The 18,470-nt window shown below is 36.5% G+C and overlaps 1 protein-coding gene across 1 annotated transcript in view; it reads right to left on the bottom strand.

Moving 5' to 3' along the window:
• CFTR (CF transmembrane conductance regulator) overlaps positions 1-18,470 on the bottom strand; it is a 265,793-nt gene that overhangs the window by 204,304 nt on the left and 43,019 nt on the right. The window contains exons 2-3 of the mRNA XM_090287405.1: positions 12,145-12,255; positions 6,097-6,205 (exon numbers count right to left, since the gene is read on the bottom strand). Coding sequence (XP_090143531.1) covers positions 6,097-6,205; positions 12,145-12,255 — 220 coding nt within the window. The remainder of the gene's footprint in view (positions 1-6,096; positions 6,206-12,144; positions 12,256-18,470) is intronic.

Genomic DNA, 18,470 nt, shown 5'->3' with positions numbered 1-18,470 from the left:
CTGGGACAACTTTAAATGTGCCAATATCTGAATCATAGGGGTGCCAGAAGGAGAAGAGTAAGAGTAAGAAATTGAAAAGTTATGTAAAAAAATAATGAAGAAAAACTTCCAAAATTTGCAAAGGAAATAGACATACACATCCAGGAAGCACAGAGGGTCCCTAACTAGCTAGACCCAAAAAGGACCACACAAAGACACATCATAATTAAAAAGCCAAAGGTGAAAGATAAAGAGAGAATCCTAAAAGTAGCAAGAGAGAAGCAGAGAGTTGCCTACAGAGGGGTGCCTATAATACTTTCGACTGACTTCTCAGAAGACACTTTGCAGGCAAGAAGGGACTGGCAAGCCGTATTCAATGTGATGAAAAGCAAGGACCTACAACCAAGATTACTCTATTCAGCAAAGCTATCATTTAAAATGGAAGGGCAGATTAAGTGCTTCTCGGACAAGGTGAAGCTAAAAGAGTTCACCGTCATCAAACCATTATTATATGAAATGTCAAAGGGACTTACTTAAGTAAAAGAAGATCAAAATTATGTACACCAAAATGACAACAAACTCACAACTATCAACAACTTAATCTAAAAAATAAAAACAAAATCCAACTAAGCAAACCAGAATAGGAACAGAATCATAGATATGGGGATCATTTGAAGGGTTATCAGCTGAGAGGGTGAAGGGGGAGAAATGGGGAAATGGTGCAGGGATTAAGAAGCATAATCGGTTGGTACAAAATAGACAGGGAGAAGTTAAGAATAATATAGGAAAGGGTGAAGCCAAAGAACTTATATGCACGACCCATGGAAATGAACTAAGGGTGGTGGAATTGCTAGAGGGAAGAGGGGTACTGGGCAGAAGGGAGCAAAGGGGAAAAAATTGGAAGTACTGTAACAACATAATCAGTAAAATATACTTAAAAATAAAAAGAAGTATGCTTAAATTCAAACACTTACCCAATGTGTTTATCAAAACATAAGGGACATTTACCTTTGCAATATAGTCTATGGAACTTCAGAAGTCTAGCAACATGAGTACTAGGACTTCTCTTTTATGCTCTTAAACTGTGTAGGGTTTAATGAATAAAGTAATTTGACCCAAGTTGCTCTGACATGTATTGCAATTTGATGACGGAAATATGCACAGGGCTGCCTAGGAATCAAGAATATTTTGAGTGAATGCTTGTAAAATTTTTATCATAATAAATATATTGTGATAACGATATTCTCTCAGTAACCTGCTTTTATACACTTCCATCCACTTTGCTTCCCTCTGCCTATCCTTAAGTGACTCCCATACTCAGTTTTTCAACAGCTAGCTTCCCTTCTATTTTGGGAGTCTTAGATGTTAAAGACAATGTTGAATTTGGATGCTGAGTCAAATGAAGAAAAATAAGTACATAGTTAATGTTGAGAGGCCATAGCTAATATAATTTAAAATTACATGAATATTGCGCAGAGACAAGCTCCTTCATAATGAGATTTTTTTCTTAACCTTTCATAGTCAACACCAAATTTTATAGTACTGTTTCTATCAGTAATAAAACCAATCAAACTATATAATACAATTATCCTGATTTAGACAGAGAACATACAGGACATTTTGAAAGTATGTCTATCTATTATCAAGAGTAGTGTTATAACAACTTTCTGAATCCCTGTTCATTTCATGGAACTTAAACATTACCAAAATGTCACACTCAGTAGAAAGAAGGAGTGCCCAGAAAAAAATATGTAAATAGTGAGGCATTGGTGTAATTTGCTTAAAAGGACAGAGCTCTTATGAAAATGCCTACATTCTCTCCTCTTCTTTTCCTCCTGTAACCAACAAAACAGATTTAAGAGATCAGATGCCCTGAAAGGTGGCATTCATTTTAACCACCTCAATAGTTACCTAAATTCTATAAGACTTCTAGTTTTCAACACTTCCACTACTTAAAACTGCATGCCTTCAGCAAGGACTTTTCTCTGTGACAAGAGTGAGAAACCTATAGTCACACTACACTCGTGCCATTGCCAATGTTAATTTTCCTCTCCATACCTTCTTACCATACACATTTCAGCCACTATGCCATAGGTTCTTTTCCTCACCAATATTCTGTTGGTTATCAGTAGAATCTGAGCTGGTGCAAATAAACATGACAGTTGCAGACCTGTAGCCCAGGGCTCAGGCTAGCTCATGAGCACCTCTCCCCTTACCCATAAAAGGATTTAAGATTCCTGAGACATTTTTAAACGTGAGTTTAAGAATAGTTCGTCCTCCACATTGTCTCCACTCTTCGACTCCTTAGTTTTGTTTATAAGTCTGACCCTCAGCACTACTGGCTCTTGGGTGAATTTCACCCAGTTTCTTCCTTAAGTATAAGTGATAAGACTCTAGTTGGTTTTCCTATCCTACATTCTTCTGTGAACTTTCTGCAGATTTTCCTCTGAAGTGACCCAGGAAGAATTCTCAACCTTCAAGCTTCCGATAACCTGTGTCTCCTGAAAAAGTGCAAAGAAACTGAGCAGACCCAAGAGTAATTACTAGAGTCAACATTCTGCCAACAGCCTAAATACAACCATTATAAATATAGTTAAATAGCAAGTATAATCTAATGTAGTGGGTCATAGGCTTTGGAGCTAAATGGACCTGGCTATCATTCAAATTTACCATATGCATGACTTTGGGGAGGTTATATAATTTCTCTGATTCTCAATTTTCTTTTCTGTATAATAATGTCTTCTGCATGGATTTATAAGGACAATCAAGTAAAATAATCTGCATAAAAGGCTTAATGCTGACCTGACCCTGAAACAGATTAGGAACAATAGATATTAAACTATATCATGTTTATTTTGGGGTCTGTGTACACCAGGCCAAAAATAACTTCAATATGTTTGTGTATCATCTAAATTTGCACATTTATGAGGTGCTTTTGCTCATATAAAACTCCTAGGCTGATGGATAAACTACTTCACAAGTCAGGCAGAGAATAAAGGAGCTTGGTAACTAGGCCTCTCTTCCAGCTTCTACTCAGTTGTGCTTATGTTAATTAATAGGCCCAGCATGTGACAGAGAATACGACTAGGAAAAAATTTTCAGTTTCACTGCAACCATAGTGATAACGTAAAATCTGTTTGAAGTATTCGTCGTCGGCAGCCGTCCGTCTCGAGAGACGATGGTGTAGCTTCTTAAGGGTCTATCTGCACCGCCGAGAATGGCTGTGCAGTCCGACTCGGGAGTGACACGGTATCTGTCTCCTCCCGTGTTGAATCGACATCTTGCGATGACGCTGGAGTGTCCTCTCCAGTGAAGCTGAAGCTACAGAGCCTGGGCAGGGTGATATGGAGGGTCTGCTGTTGCCCATGCAGCAGACCCCCCCTCTCTTCACAGCTGAAGGGTCCAAGGGAAAGACGGAGTCAATACAGCTTGGCTTCAGGTGCGCCGCAGGAGTTGCCGGTGTTGACTACAACGTCAAACCGCCTTAGGGACTCCGGCTCCGGATTTTCTGTCGGGGTTTACTCCCTTAGCCTTTCCCCTGAAGAGGTATGCCGCAAGGCAGCGGAGGTTTTTTGGAGTCAGAGTTTTCCTTCTCTGATGTGCCCTGACTGGAAGATCGAACCAGCGACACTTAGCTCGCAGGCCGACGCTCAATCCACTGAGCCACACCAGCCAGGGATTTTGAAGTATTATTTACTTCAATTAAACAATCATTTATTGATAATATTACATTCTTATATGATAACAGAAGTAAATCATATTTTTTTGTTGTTCTATTACAGTTGTTCCCATTTTTCTCCTTTGGTCTCCAATGCCCTGCATCCTGCATTCCCACAGTGAATCTCCACCCTGTTGTCCATGTCCATGGGTCATTTATACTAGTTCCTTGACTAAACCGTTCCCCTTCTCTCCCCCCTTTTCTCCCTCTCCCCTCCCTTCTGGCCACTGTCAGTCTGTTCCTTGTTTCCATGTTTCTTGTTCTATTTTGCTCATTTGTTTGTTTTGTTCATTAGGTTCCTGTATTAGGTGATCTCATGGTATTTGTCTTTTGTCGCCTGGCTTATTTCATTAAGCATAATACTCTCCAGTTCCATCCATGCTGTCGCAAAAAGTAGGAGTTCTTTCTTTCTGCTGCATATTATTCCATTGTGTAAATGTACCATGTTTTTTTGATCCACTCATACACTGATGGGCACTTAGGCTGTTTCTATAACTTGGTTATTGTAAATAACACTGCTATGAACATAGGAGTGCATAGGTTCTTTTGAATTAGGGTTCCAGAATTCTTCAGGTATAATCCCAGAAGTGGGATCAGATCACTGGATCAAAAGCCAGTTCTATTTTTAGTTTTCTGAGGAAATTCCATACTGTTTTTCACAATGGCTGTATCAGTCTGCATTCCCACCAACAGTGCACTAGAGTTCCCTTTTCTTCACATCCTCACCAGCACTTACTGTTTGTTGATTTGTTAATGATGGCCATTCTGACCGGTATGAGGTGGTATCCCATTGTGGTTTTAATTTGCATCTCTCTGATGGCTAGTGATGTTGGGCATCCTTTCACATGTCTATGGGCCCTCTGTATGTCCTCCTTGGAGAAGTGTCTATTCAGGTCCTTTGTCTATTTTTTAATTGGATTGTTTGTCTTCCTGGTGTTGAGTCATGTGACTTTTCATATATATATTTTAGAAATCAATCCCTTGTCAGAGATATCATTGGGAAAAAAGTTTTCCCATATGGTTGGTTCCCTTTTCATTTTGATGATAGTTTCTTTTACTGAGCAGAAGCTTTTTTGTTTCATGTAGTCCCATTTGTTTATTTTTTCCTTTCTTTCCCATTCCCTATGAGATATATTGGTGAAAATATTGCTACATATTATATCTGAAATTTTCCTGCCTATGTTTTCCTCTAGGACTTTCATGGTGTCACAGCTTACATTTAAGTCTTTTATCCATCTTGAGTTTAATCTGGTACATGGTGTAAGTTGGTGGTCTAGTTTCATTTGCCAACATCATTTGTTGAAGAAGTTATTTTTATTTCATTGCCCCGTTTGTCAAAAATTAAGGCTCTTTATTCTGTTCCATTGATCCATGTGTCTGACCTTATGCCAGCACCAGACTGTTTTGATTACAGTGGCCTTGTAATATAGTTTGATGTCAGGTATTGTGATTCCTCCTACTTTTTTCCTCTTTTGTGTGACTTCTGAGGCTATTTGGGGTTGTTTTTGGTTCCACAAGTGTATAGAGTATAGTTATTAAGGCTATCAGCAAAAACATTTTTAAAAATTAAGTCATTTGAGACAAAAGCTATGTGTAAAATTGTTTCCCAAAACTCTGACTACTATCATTGAGAAAAATTACCTCAAAGATATCTTAAAAGATAATTAATGCTTCGGCTATCCTATTCACATTAGTGAACAAAATATTTCACCCCCCAAACTATTACAGATTTCTATAGAATAGATGATAGGTAGATAGATAGATAGATAGTCAAAAGCCAGAAGAACTTTTCCAGGAGATTCCTTAGAGAGCACAAAACATTACGAACATAAATGTGGTCAGTTTGTCAAGATAAATTTTTAAGTGTATTTTTCTTGCTGTGTTTCTACTATAGATTCTTAAAATAGTGCAATTTGTATGGCATTTCTCTGGGAGACACTAGGACACTGCTAGCTCTGCAAAGCATGAACTTTTATATGAATACAAGTGCATTCAAATGGTGCTTCACATCCCAAAGCAAATTTGTGCACAATTTTTCCTTGAAGACTAAATAAGTTTTCAATTTGTCATTGCCTTTTCTAGATTATAACCAACGATTCAAAACGAGGCTCTGTTGATGTAAAATAATAAAAATCAGAGTCAGAGGAACGTCCCAGGCAGCACTTAAACACCACAAAGCCTGGGGTTTTCAGGCATGGTGCTCTCTTCACACTGATAAAGGTGTTGCAGGCTGACAAAACAAGAATACCTCACGCCAAACTTTTAAATTTTATTATTTTTCCTTGAAATAATTCAGCTTGCAGATAAGATTTCAAAATATTATGAACACTCATATATGTATTTGGGTAAATTTAACCTAATTATTTTATCTATAATAAATTTACAAATGAGATCCTTACCCCTAAATATAACAGGATTCCATAGAACATAAATCTCCATAAAAAGCATCGTCTAAGGGCATTCATGAGTTTGGGATTTTTCTTTGATGCCAGCTCTCTGTCCCATTCTCTGGAAAGGAATAAAAAGTTGAACTAATAAGGTGCAAATATTTGAGTTGTTTATTTACCTTAACATAGTTTTATTCATACATCCAAGCAGATTAACCAAGCAACTAAAGAAATGAAAATTTGTAGAGATGTTGCAACACTGATGCTCAGTCAGATATGTGGGAGAGTTCGATGTTCCACCATATATCAATTTCAGAGAGTTGACCTCATGAAAAGGTCATAATACTTTTGTTAAAGAAAAATTTTGGGCTTCTTAACAGCAATACAAAATGTATACAAATAAGTATGACTTATGAATACACATTGCTGCACTTGGAACAAGGTGGAAAATAAATGTTTAATATTTTTGCCTTTTTATCTCTTGATTTTTACCTGTTTAGAATTGTAGTAGATTTTATATAATTAAACCATTAAATCAAAAACAAGATAAAAATTCGGATGGAGTTTTCTGTAGCTTAACATTAGAAAAACTTTTTAGACTTTGTTTTTAAATGTAGGGGTATGAAATAAATGTCATCAAGCTTTAATTTCAACTATTATAATTATTCCAAAGTAAGAGTTAGGAAGACTAGAATGGAATCAAATTCTATATTTTCTAGTACAAATAAAAATGAAATAGTCTTAAAATGGTTGATATATAAATAAATGTTTTGTTTTCTTTTAAATACTATAGGTTTATAAGCTGACTATATTTATTTTGTTATTGTCACTATTTTATATCAGTAAAAAGCCCTCTTTCTCTTCCCAAGAGGATAAAATGTACCTCTAAATGTCACATTCGACTCCATTTTTAAACTCTAACGATAAAAATTTCATGAACCACAAGCAAAAACTAAATAAATAACTAGATAAAGGATTTGCATTTGATCAAAAGCTATTCCCATACCCTTCGATCTATCATTACAGATCATTCTAAGTTACTTGAAAGAAAGAACACACAACTGAGATTTGAGGACAAGCTTGGTAGTCTTTGCATGAACAATGGCTTGCCCCAGAAGCTTTCTATCTATAATGCTTAATTACCCTATCCCATTTGTCTACTTCCCCACTCTTCCCCACTCTTTCACTCACACACAGGGAACTTGCCTCCCAACCATATCATTCAGTGACTCACAATGAGGTAAATATGAAGGTTGAATCTTCAGCTTCTCCTTCAAAGGAAGAGTCAGATTAAAAAGCCAAAGAAATGGTTTCAAGGTGAGAAGAAGTGAATTCATATAAGAAGATTTCATTATATTTGATAATTTAGAGGCCTCTGGTGACCCTGATCAGTGTGATTTTAGGAACATGGTAAACATGTGAACTATATTTTAGGGAGCTAAGAAGTAAATAATAGGTGAAGAGGGAAGAGACAAGGAGAGCAGAGAAATATTAGCTATGAAAGTGGGGGGGGGGGGGACAATAGGATAGTGACCTGAGGGAAAGCTAAGACTGGGAAACTTTTTTATGGGTGGTGGTTGAACAGTTTGTAGTCTAAGAGAAGTTAGCAGGGATATAAGTTTTGGTACTTGATCTTGGAAATGTGGATTTGCTACTTCTACTAGCCTAATTCTTTGATTAAAATCAAGAAAAATAAACTTGAATATTTTCCCTTGCCATAAAAATGTCAAAAATAAAATGACATTAATGAAAATAAAGTAAAATTTCAAGTCTAATCAACTTTCTTTTGGTGCAATAACTTATTAACATTTATTTGTTTATTTATTGCCAACTCCCTCTCCCCTCCCCCTTTCATCTGGTGTCAGAACTTGTGCTGCTGGCACAAGACCAACTCTAGCTCATTCATTGACTGTGGTTAGTCCAAGGAGTGAGCATGTGACTCAAGGGTCTCTGGAATTTTTCACATTTGACCAAAAAGAAAGGGCTCTGTTCTTTGTGGTCTGCAAGGAGGAAGCACATCTGAGAAAATAAAACCAACACATTTGAGTCCCTGGTTCCACTGAATCTCTAAGGTCAGTCAGTTCTTTATCTAGGCATTCATAGAGTTAGACCACATGAGTCAATAAATTCCTTCTTTTTATTTACTTAAGATAGTAATTGGTTTTCTTTCACTGGCAATCAAAGGGTTCTAACCAATACAGTAGTCCCTCTCTATATCATGGTTCACTTATCGTGGCCTCACTGTATCACGGGATTTTTAAAAATATTATATTTAATTATTTATCGTGGATTTTTACTGTATCGCGGGATTCTGTGGTACTGTATATGTATGTTGTTAAAGTTACGTAGATTTAAGACTGTAGAATAAATGTAAGGTTCCTACTTTGCGGGGGTGGGGGGGTGTCTAGACGTAATACCCATGATAAATGAGGGAATACTGTACTCTTAGAAAAGGGGAGTTCTTGCAATGGGAAACACTGTTCGGGGGGAGACCAGGAATACAGACCTTGGGTTAGAATCATGGCTCCATCAGTCATTAGCTGGAAAATTACATCAATCAACTCTCTGAGCCTCAGTTTGCTCTTTTGTAAGATGGAGATAATGCTTTTCTACCATAGTGGCTGAAAAGAAACACTATACCTGGCATTTGATACTCAAAATTATGAATCTTTTATTTTTATTTACTATTTATAGCCATTACTTTAAGATTTTATTTATAATCAGATATTAGAATTTTGGGGGCAAATATATATAATTTGTTTCATATAGCTGTTATTTCAGTCTTCACGAAATCCACCTAATATACTTCAAAGAGTGTTAATGTCTTAGAACTCAAATATGTATTTTTTCAGAAAAAATAATTTCTCCAAAAAATGCTATTTTTCTTTCATCTTTTCACTGTTTAATTTCTAATTGAGCAAGATTTCAGCAAGAACATAAGATGCTCCTGTTTTATTTTTTTAATGTTTAATCCTCAACCAGGGATGATATATTTATTGACTTCAGAGAGAGGAAGAGGGAGAGAGAGAGAGACAGAAGCAGAGAAAGAAAGGGAGGACTTCCAGCCAAGATGGAGGCATAGACAGACATGTTGTGTCTCCCTCCACAACTAAGAAGGAATACAACTACCACAAAACTAGACAACCGAAGTTCCAGAAAATCAAACTGTATGGAAGTCCAACAAACAAAGATATAAAGAAGAAATACTCATCAAGATAGGTAGGAGGGGCGGAGCCAGGGTGGAGAGGACACGGTGTGGTGGTGGCAGCAGTGGTGCCAGCGGCAGGTCGGCATAAAGCACAGTTACATGTTTTTAAAAGTCAGGAGGAACACCTGGGGAGCATTCCCAGCTCCTCACCAGACCCTGCAGCTCATGGTCCCAGCACTGGGGAAAATCAAGCCTCATGGCTCCTGGCTGTGCAAACCAGTGGGGGTTGGGGCAGAGGCAGAAACTGCCAGTATCTCAGCAGAATCCACTTGTTTAAAGGCCTCCCTCCAAGTCCTGGAATGTCTGCAGACCCATCCACTCTGGGAAGAACAGCCAGGGCAACAGCTAGAGAGGCACCAGTCCCATACAGAAGTGGGAAAAGTGCCTGGAAAAGGGATGAGTGCTGAGCAAGTGGCATTGTTCCTTCTCAGGCCCCTCCCCAACATACAGCGCCACAACATGGGGAAACAGGTCACCCTGTACTGACGAATCCCTAAGGCTCTGCCCCTTACAATGTAACAGTTATGACAGCTCTACACACAGAGGCAAACACACACAGGAGACTTCCGGGCAAGATGGAGACCTAGACTGACACGCTCTGTCTCCCTCCACAACTAAGAAGGAATACAACTACCACAAAACCAGAAATAACCAAAAGTTCAAGAAAATAAATGGAAGTCCAACGTATGAAGTTATAAAGAAGTGGTGCTCATCCAGATGGGTAGGAGGGGTGAAGCTGGGGCAGAGAGGTCAGGCTGTGCTGGCAGAAGCAGCAGCAGCAACAGCAGTGGGACAGTGGTAAGCACAGACACTTGTATTTAAGGGGAGATGGGAAGTGTCTGGGGAGCACCCCTGGCTGCAGACCAGACCGATCAGCTTGCAATTCCAATGCCGGGGAAGGAAGACTCCCATTGCCTTGGACTGTGAGGCCCAAAGGGAAGGGGATGGAGGAGGAGGCTCCTAGTCTCTCAGCAGAGAGTGAATGGCAGAAATTCATCTTGGACCCCACCCCCACAGAAAATGCCACAGCGTGGTGAGAAGGGTCACCCAGTTGTGATGAGTGCCGGGGCTCCGCGCCCTATAGCGTAGGAGGTGTGACAGCCCCACCAGGAAGCAAAGGTAAACAGAAGACTGTCAGGATGGCACAGATCAGGATAGAGATCCTGGTGACACAGCTGACCAGACAGCAAATATCTAATCTACCAAAGCAGCAGATAGAAAATCTTTCTGAGGCTCAGTTCAGAGGTTTGGTTATAAAAGTGCTTACAGACCTAACAGTAGGTTTTTAAAAAGACGGAGAAGGAATGAAGGCTAGTCCTGCTGAAATGAACAAAAACACATACACAATTACTGGTGAGGGAAAGGAAACCAGGGATCAAATCAACAAATCAGAACATAGGGAAGGAACTAACAGTCAACCGGTGCAGAAAGAGAAAACAAGAAGTGAGAGAAACAAGGAGAGGCTCAGAAGCCTACGGGGCAGCTATAAGCGGGCCAACATCCAAATCATAGGGCTGCCAAAATGTGAAGAAGAAGAACTAGAAATTAAAAAATTATGGGAAAAATAGGGGGGAGGGGAGAGGGAGAGAAGGGGGATAAGTAAGGGAAGGGTTTAATTAAAGAGCCTGTATGAAAGACTCATGGACATGGACAACGGGGAGGGATATGATTGTGGGAGAGGGGGTGGGTTGGGTGGGGGAGAGAAATTGGGGGAAAAGGGGACAACTGTAATTGAAAAACCAAAATAAAAAAATTAAAAAATAAATTATGGGAAAAAATAATGAAGCAGAACTTCCCTAACTTGGGTAAGGAAATAGACTTACAGGTCCAGGAAGCACAGAGCATTCCAAAAAAAACTGGACCCAGGGAGAACCTCACCAAGACACATTACAATCAAAATGTCAAAAATTAAAGATAAAGAGAGAATCTTAAAAGCAGCAAGACAGAAGAAGAAAATTACATACAAAGGGGTCCCAATAAGACTATCAGCTGATTTCTCAAAAGAAGCTCTGCAGGCAAGAAGGGACTGGCAACAAATATTCAAAGTAATGAAAAGCAAAAACCTACAACCACAATTACTGTATCCAGCAAAGCTGTCATTCATAAAAGAAGGGCAGAGGAAGTGCTTCTAGGACAACGTAAAACTGAAGGAGTTCACCAGATCCAAACCACTGTTATATGAAATGTTAAAGGGACTTGTTTAGGAGAAAGAGGATCAAAACTATGAACATTAAAATCAAAACTGTATCACAACCACCAACAACATAAGCTAGGGAACTTAAGCTAGGCAAACTAAGTAGGCAATGAGAGTGGGAAATGAATTATAGGTATGGGGAACATTATAGGGGGAGGTCAGCAGGAAGGGGGAAGAGGGAAAGGGAGGGAGATTGTACAGGAATTAAGAAGCATAGTAGGAGGGAGTGGAGTATACGGGAAGATGTTGAGAAGAACTATATGCACAATGAATGGGCATGAACTAAGGAGGGGATAACTAGAGGGGGGTGAATGGGTGGAGGGGAACAAAGGGAAAAGAAATTGCGAAAACTGTAACAGCATAATCAATAAAGCATATTAAAAAAAAGAAGAAGAAAGAAAGAGAGCAACATCAATGTGATCCCATAAATGCCCTAAACAGGATATAAACCCACAACCTAGGTATGTGCCCTAACCAGGAATTGAACCCTCTACCTTTTGGTGAATGGGATGACACTCCAACCAACTGAACAACCCAGTCAGGCATATGCTCCTATTTTCTATATGTTATTTTACAAATTAAGCCCTCTGATATGTCAGTTTTATAAGTAATTAATAATATTAATTTCTCTCTACAATGGACAATGTAATGAACATACCTTTCTAATGTTTCAGAGAGATTGTCAGCAGAATCAGCTGAAGAGATTTGGTATATGTCTGACAACTCCAGGCGCTGTTTGTACCCTTTCTTCAAAATTGGTGTAGTCCAGCTAAAATAAAGAGAAGAACAGATAGAAATATATACTTGATATAGTCTCAAATATAGACTTGTAATCTGATATTATTTCAAATATTCTGGCATGTGGAGACATAAATATGAATAACATAATTCAACTTTATTTATAAATACCAGAGTTTCATATTTACAGGACACATTTGTATAAAACACTAGTATCTCTGAACTAATGTTACTGTAGCTTTGTCAGAAAGAATTGAGAATGATAGTAGAATCCTTTCTAAAGGAAAAAACAAACTGCTAAACATTCTATATTAAAAGTATTCTTCAAAAAAAAATGCAGCCCCAAAATAAGCAGATACTTGGAGTTTATAGTTTTCTATAATTGCTGAAGTCCAGTCTCTACCACTTCAAATATAAAATGGTCTGTGAATGATAAGAAGATAGATTCTCAATCAACACCCTTACATAGTTTTGTTACTGTAGCACATGATACTTGGCATTCAGCAATGAGCTATTTGTTTAATAAACTGACTATATATACCAGGAGGGTTAAAAAGTAGTTTTATCAATTTGTTTATTTAATTATCACATCGGAATTACTACTTGAGGGTGGGGGTCATAACTTTCTTATGTTTCGTCCCCTTACCCCACATCATAAATAAGAATTTATGACAGAAACTGGTGAAGCTGATATGGTAAATAATTAGGCAAGATAGCTCAGTTATTTTCAAGTATATTGTTTCTAATTCTTATGGGAAGGCAGAATAATCTTCACAGAGATAGATAAACTAAAAAGAAGAAGGAAAAGAAAGGAGGGAGGAGGAGGAGAAAAATATGAAACAAAGAAATCATGTAGAAAGAGAAATTCCTAAATGAAATTTGAGTGAAATTTCATTTATTGAAGAAATGAATTGAATTTGGAAATAGTGATCTCCAAGCGTATACTCTTTCCCTTGGAATCCTTTTCTTCTTTATAGATATCTAAAATTTTGTGTCATTGAGACTTTGGTAATATATCAAACTGCTTGTTAGCCACCAGTTAATCAAACAGGCCCAGTTTCCTGTTCACACATCCTTTGTCTCCAACTTCCTCAGCTGGACCCTGCCTTACGTTCCTGATGTCTCTATAACTTGTCCTTCCTTAGAAGTTAACTGAATTAGGGCCCAACTTGAAGGCTTAGTAATTTCATTAATCATTTCTTGCCAAGATATCAATGAGTGACAATGGTTTAATGTCACCTTTTTTCCATTTACTTGCAATATTTGCATCTTAACAAGAGCCTTAACAAAAAGGATGATAATTAGGTTTTGTCTTTATTGTCCAGTCTGATTCATTGAAAATTTTTCCTGGATAACAGGAATGAAAATAGTTGGGAACTGTCTATCATGGTATACTTAGAGAAGTACCACGATAATACAACAAGTGTACCGGGCATCATGGAAAAGGTGATGTCACACACAGCACCATCCCAGTATCAAACATAAAGCACTGAAAGTAAATTTGGAAATTAGGTGAAGTTAGGTTGTGAAAAATTGGGGACAGCAAGTTAGGATATAAGCTCCATCTTGTTGGTCATGAGCCTTTGTAAACTTAACGCAGGAAGTGAAAAAGTGAAGCAACTGTTTATTACTAAAAAATGTATATGTATATAGCATTTTCCAAGGAGATTTTACAAACATAGCATGTTGTGATTTTAATTTTAAAATCTTGTTAAGTAGAACAAAAAGAGAACATTGTCTGATTTTAAGGATAAAATAATAGAGACTCAGAGACACTAACTCGTCTGTTACTAAAGGTGAAAACTGTAGATTTTTTTACCACATTTGTCTAACTTCCTTCCTTTGCCATACTCAACTTTCCCTATTTAGGAAAATTAAGCATGGTGAATTGTACAAGACAAGCAGCTGGAAGTTGAACCTCAAAGCAGGAAGATCAAAAGCTGACAGTCTGCAGGTAGTGGTATAGTGTGCTGGCAAATCTTTAACCATCCTTTCCCCAGGACAAACAAAAAGCAAAGGAAAAAAAGTGACTAATGTCATTTTCCAGTTTCTCTGGTGTAAATAGATACTCCCACTATGACCAGTTATAAGTCATCAAATATGAAGTCAGTGAACACATAGTTGGGAAGAGATACACAGTTGCATATCATAATGTAAAATGTTTATCATTGAGATACAATGAACATAAATAACCTCAATAATATGGATAACAGTAAGATGTAAAATAATTAGGTAGTGAAAACTTTTGAGTTTTTATTGCCTTTGTTTTAATATAATTTATTTAACTGTAAGTGTAGATGATTTAATTTTCAACACCAGTTGTGCTTAACAGCCAGGTTACAAATGTCCTTAAAAATTTAACTATAAGAAATGGCCAACTATAGCAGATCACTGTTGCCAGATGATTGAAAGCCTTGGAACAGTGTAATGGCATTGAGGACAGTAAGAAAAGGGCCTATAGAAGATTAAGTAAGAGGAAAAATATATTTCACCTCTCAATAAACCTTGCATTTCACTATTTGAAATGGTTAAAATTTGATGCTAAAATTACAAATAAATAGAATTTCACTGTCTGTAAAAATAATACACAAATATATTTTGGGTAAATTTAAAAATAAATCTTTTCATCTCTTTTAAAAATATATAAACATACATCTTTCATGCACATCTAAGAGCTGATGACTATTCCCATAAATGAGTCTCCATCTCATTTCAGAGTAACAATTTGTGGGCCGCTTTTATAAAAACTTCGTGTGTTATCTGTGCCCATTTTAATATGTATGTTACACTGTAACATCTAGTTTTGATTATCGAGTTCCATGTCCCAGCATGATCAAACAAAACATATTCAGTAGTATAAAAATGTGTTAACCATTTAAAATTATTAATATAATTTAGTATTTCCTGATAGGTTCACCACAGTAAACCTATATTTGTAGCTCTGAAATAGAAACTTGACTTAAGGTAAATTATGAGAACTAAAATCAATTAACTTTGGTAATTACCAGAGTTATCTTAAGAAAAGAATTTATTCTGTGAGGTTAAACTAATAAAAATTGAATAAAATTTTTGCCCCATCAAGGAGTTTTTCATGCCTACCTCAAGCCAGTCTTAGAAATACAAAAACAAAACAACAGAAATTTTGGATATCTATAATTAGATACTTTATGAAATATTAGTTACTGTAAAACTTCAGCTACCACTGCTTTTGAATCATTCTGAGGAGGTTAAACATACTTGGATAGAATTTAGGAATGCCCAGACAGAATTTCTATAATTAAAAATGAACATGTGTCCAGGTGTTTCATGAAACAAAGCAGGTTCACCAAAAGAAATAAACTCTATCCTTCCTCCTCCTTGAATTTGCTCCCACCATCTATCTCTTCCTCTCACTTTTAATTGATCTTATCAATTCTCCTTCATACTTAAGCAGTCGCTATATATTGACAATAAACATATAAACTGATCTACTTAGAAATAGTTTCCAAAGTTCTCATTATTTCTAACAGAAACTAGCTAATCATTAATTATATGGTAGCAGACAGAGATCCCTAGGTATATAGTGTTTTGTAATTTAAAAGTTTCAAATTGACTTTGGAAAAAAGTCTAGTACCACAGATTCCCTATTCTGTCCACTTAACTGTGAGAGGCTCCAGGTTTTATTGAGGAAAAATGCTATCACTACTTTTTATTTAAACACACACACACACAAAGATGTAACTGTATTTAATTAGTTTTACTTTTAGGACAAAGCTTCCAATATTTGTATATAGTGACTTGTAATTCTTATAATAAAAAGAATTTTCCAAGTATAGCCACTATTAAAGCCTAGATTTTTATGGAATCTATCCCCTTAAAACTACATAACTAAAGCTTATAATCATTTTTCCATTTGACATTTGGGTTTTACTAATCCAACAGAGGCATCTGACATTTTCAGCTGCTAAAATTTAAGATGGAGGGCAGGTATCAGATCTGTTTAGTTCACAATGATTTTGTTTGTATAAAACAATCAGGCTTCCACAGTATTTAACATTACTTGTTACTTAACTAGCCAAATAAAACAGCAAATTCAAACCACAGGTTGCATGACACTTCTAAACATTAACAAACTCATACACTCCTTTTTTGAATTAAATAACTAATACTTGAGGCCCTGACTGGTGTGGCTTAGTTGGTTGGACATTGTCCTGCAAAGCCAAAGATCTACAGTACAATTCCCAATCAGGGCACATGCCTCAGCTGTGGGTTCAGTTCTGACTGGAACATGTGCAGGAGGAAACCAATTGATGTTTCTCTCTCATATCAATGTTTCTCTCCCTTTCTTTCTCCCTCACTTCCCCTCTCTCTAAAAATAGAGAAATAAAATATTTTAAAAAGTAATTAATACTTGAAGACCTAAGTAGAAATTACTCTAAACTAATTTGTGTAGATAAATTTAAAACACTGGAGGTTTTTGCATAATCCAATATATGTACCATGAGATTTAAATAGCTAAAAAAGATCTGGGTAGTCCTAACTACAGAAAATGTTGAAGTTCAAGCAGAGGAAAGAGGAAAAATCATTAGAACAAAATGTGGTAATAAATCTCAAACTTCTGCAGCATAGCTCTACTACTTTGCTTTAGTTAGATAAATGGCTACAATGGGAAAAATTGACTTGACCAGAAGTCATCTCATCTCTATAAGGATTCTTTTTAACCTCATAAATAACACTCCAAATGTCACCATTATTTTATCAACTTAGATTCAATGTTACCTTATACTCAGATATATTTTTTTCAATGAATTTTAGTGAAAATAAAACTAAGAGTGGAATCAAACTCTAAAAAGTCCAGTATGAAACTTATAGGATTAAAAAATGCACCCCAAAATCACAACACTGGAGTTGAGGTCAGGTTGGTGAGTAACTGTTCTCTGTTTCCACAAGGTATTTAAACAGTGTTTGCTGCTTTTCTATAAAGTGGGAATTTATAAGCAATAATCACTTCAGTCCACTCAATCACCTTTAGGAAGTACATGCTTGCTAAAGATCAGCCATTTTTCTATTAGAGAGTTAATTACTCATGACATCTAATGTACCAAGAGAATTATACTTCATTTTTTCTTTCTAGATGAGTAAACAGTAAAGTAAATGTAGTCAATCAATTTCAGAAGATCTGGAGGCAATTATTTTCTTCTCAACAGAAGACCACAAACCAATTCTGAAAAATCTTCTGGAGGCCCAGAGTTTAAAACCATACAATCATCCTAATGTAAACTCATTTAACTCCATGCTTAATGAATCCAAACACTAAATACAAGAATCTATCTGTCCACTTTATGAGATTATTCTAAGTATAAATGTATTAGGAATGTAAGCATATTAAGCAAGTGTCTGGAAAGATATTTTCTTTTATGTTTATCTATATTTTCTAATATTTAACAATGAACACGTGTAACTTTGGAAATAAGGAGGAAGTTATTTTTATTTAAACAATAATATACATATAATTATAGTTAATTATTTTCTAAGGCTATCTATGAACCTAACTCTTCTGGTCAAATATGTTCTAACTCTGATTCTCAGACAATGCTCACTATCAATAATTTCTCATACCATTGCTTTTTATCTTTATTTTTGATGTGGTTGTCTGAGTTAATACTTCAGACCACAAAGTCACAGTCACCAAGTCCAATGACAAATCTGTTACTGAAACAACTAATGATTTTAAGGAAAAAAAAAAAAAAACAGAAGAAGATCACCCCAGGTTTTAATCCTGTCTTTATCATCGCCCAGTCATATGACCTTGAAAAAGACTCTTGTTAAGATCTCTCAGCTGCATCTCTTCCTGGAAATAATTACCATATCTACTGTACCTAGTTTTCATGGGGGCCAAATTCAATGACCTATAAAACATTATAACTGTTCATCACTAGAAACATCTTCATATAAACTTCTTGACATCAGTTTAACTTTCAGAGTGCTAGAGTTTATTATTATTGGGATTATGACAAAAATAATAGCTAACAGTAGAGTATTTCCACAGCTCTGCAAAACTATCTAACTATTTTACATACCTTATTTCATATGATCTCCACAACAATTCAAGAAATAAATTCCATTGTTATCTCTATCTTACAGATGAATAACTAAGGCTGAGGGAATTCAATAATTTGTCCAGTGCAGAGTTGAAATTAAAAACCAGTACTGTGATGGCAAAGTCCAAACCTGTGCCATATTTATCATATTAGGACTAATTTTATA

The sequence above is a fragment of the Furipterus horrens genome, unplaced genomic scaffold, assembly GCF_987537825.1.
Source record: "Furipterus horrens unplaced genomic scaffold, mFurHor1.1.pri manual_scaffold_9, whole genome shotgun sequence".
NCBI classification, from domain to species: Eukaryota; Metazoa; Chordata; class Mammalia; order Chiroptera; family Furipteridae; genus Furipterus; species Furipterus horrens.
This window is presented reverse-complemented; position numbering and strand designations above follow the sequence as displayed.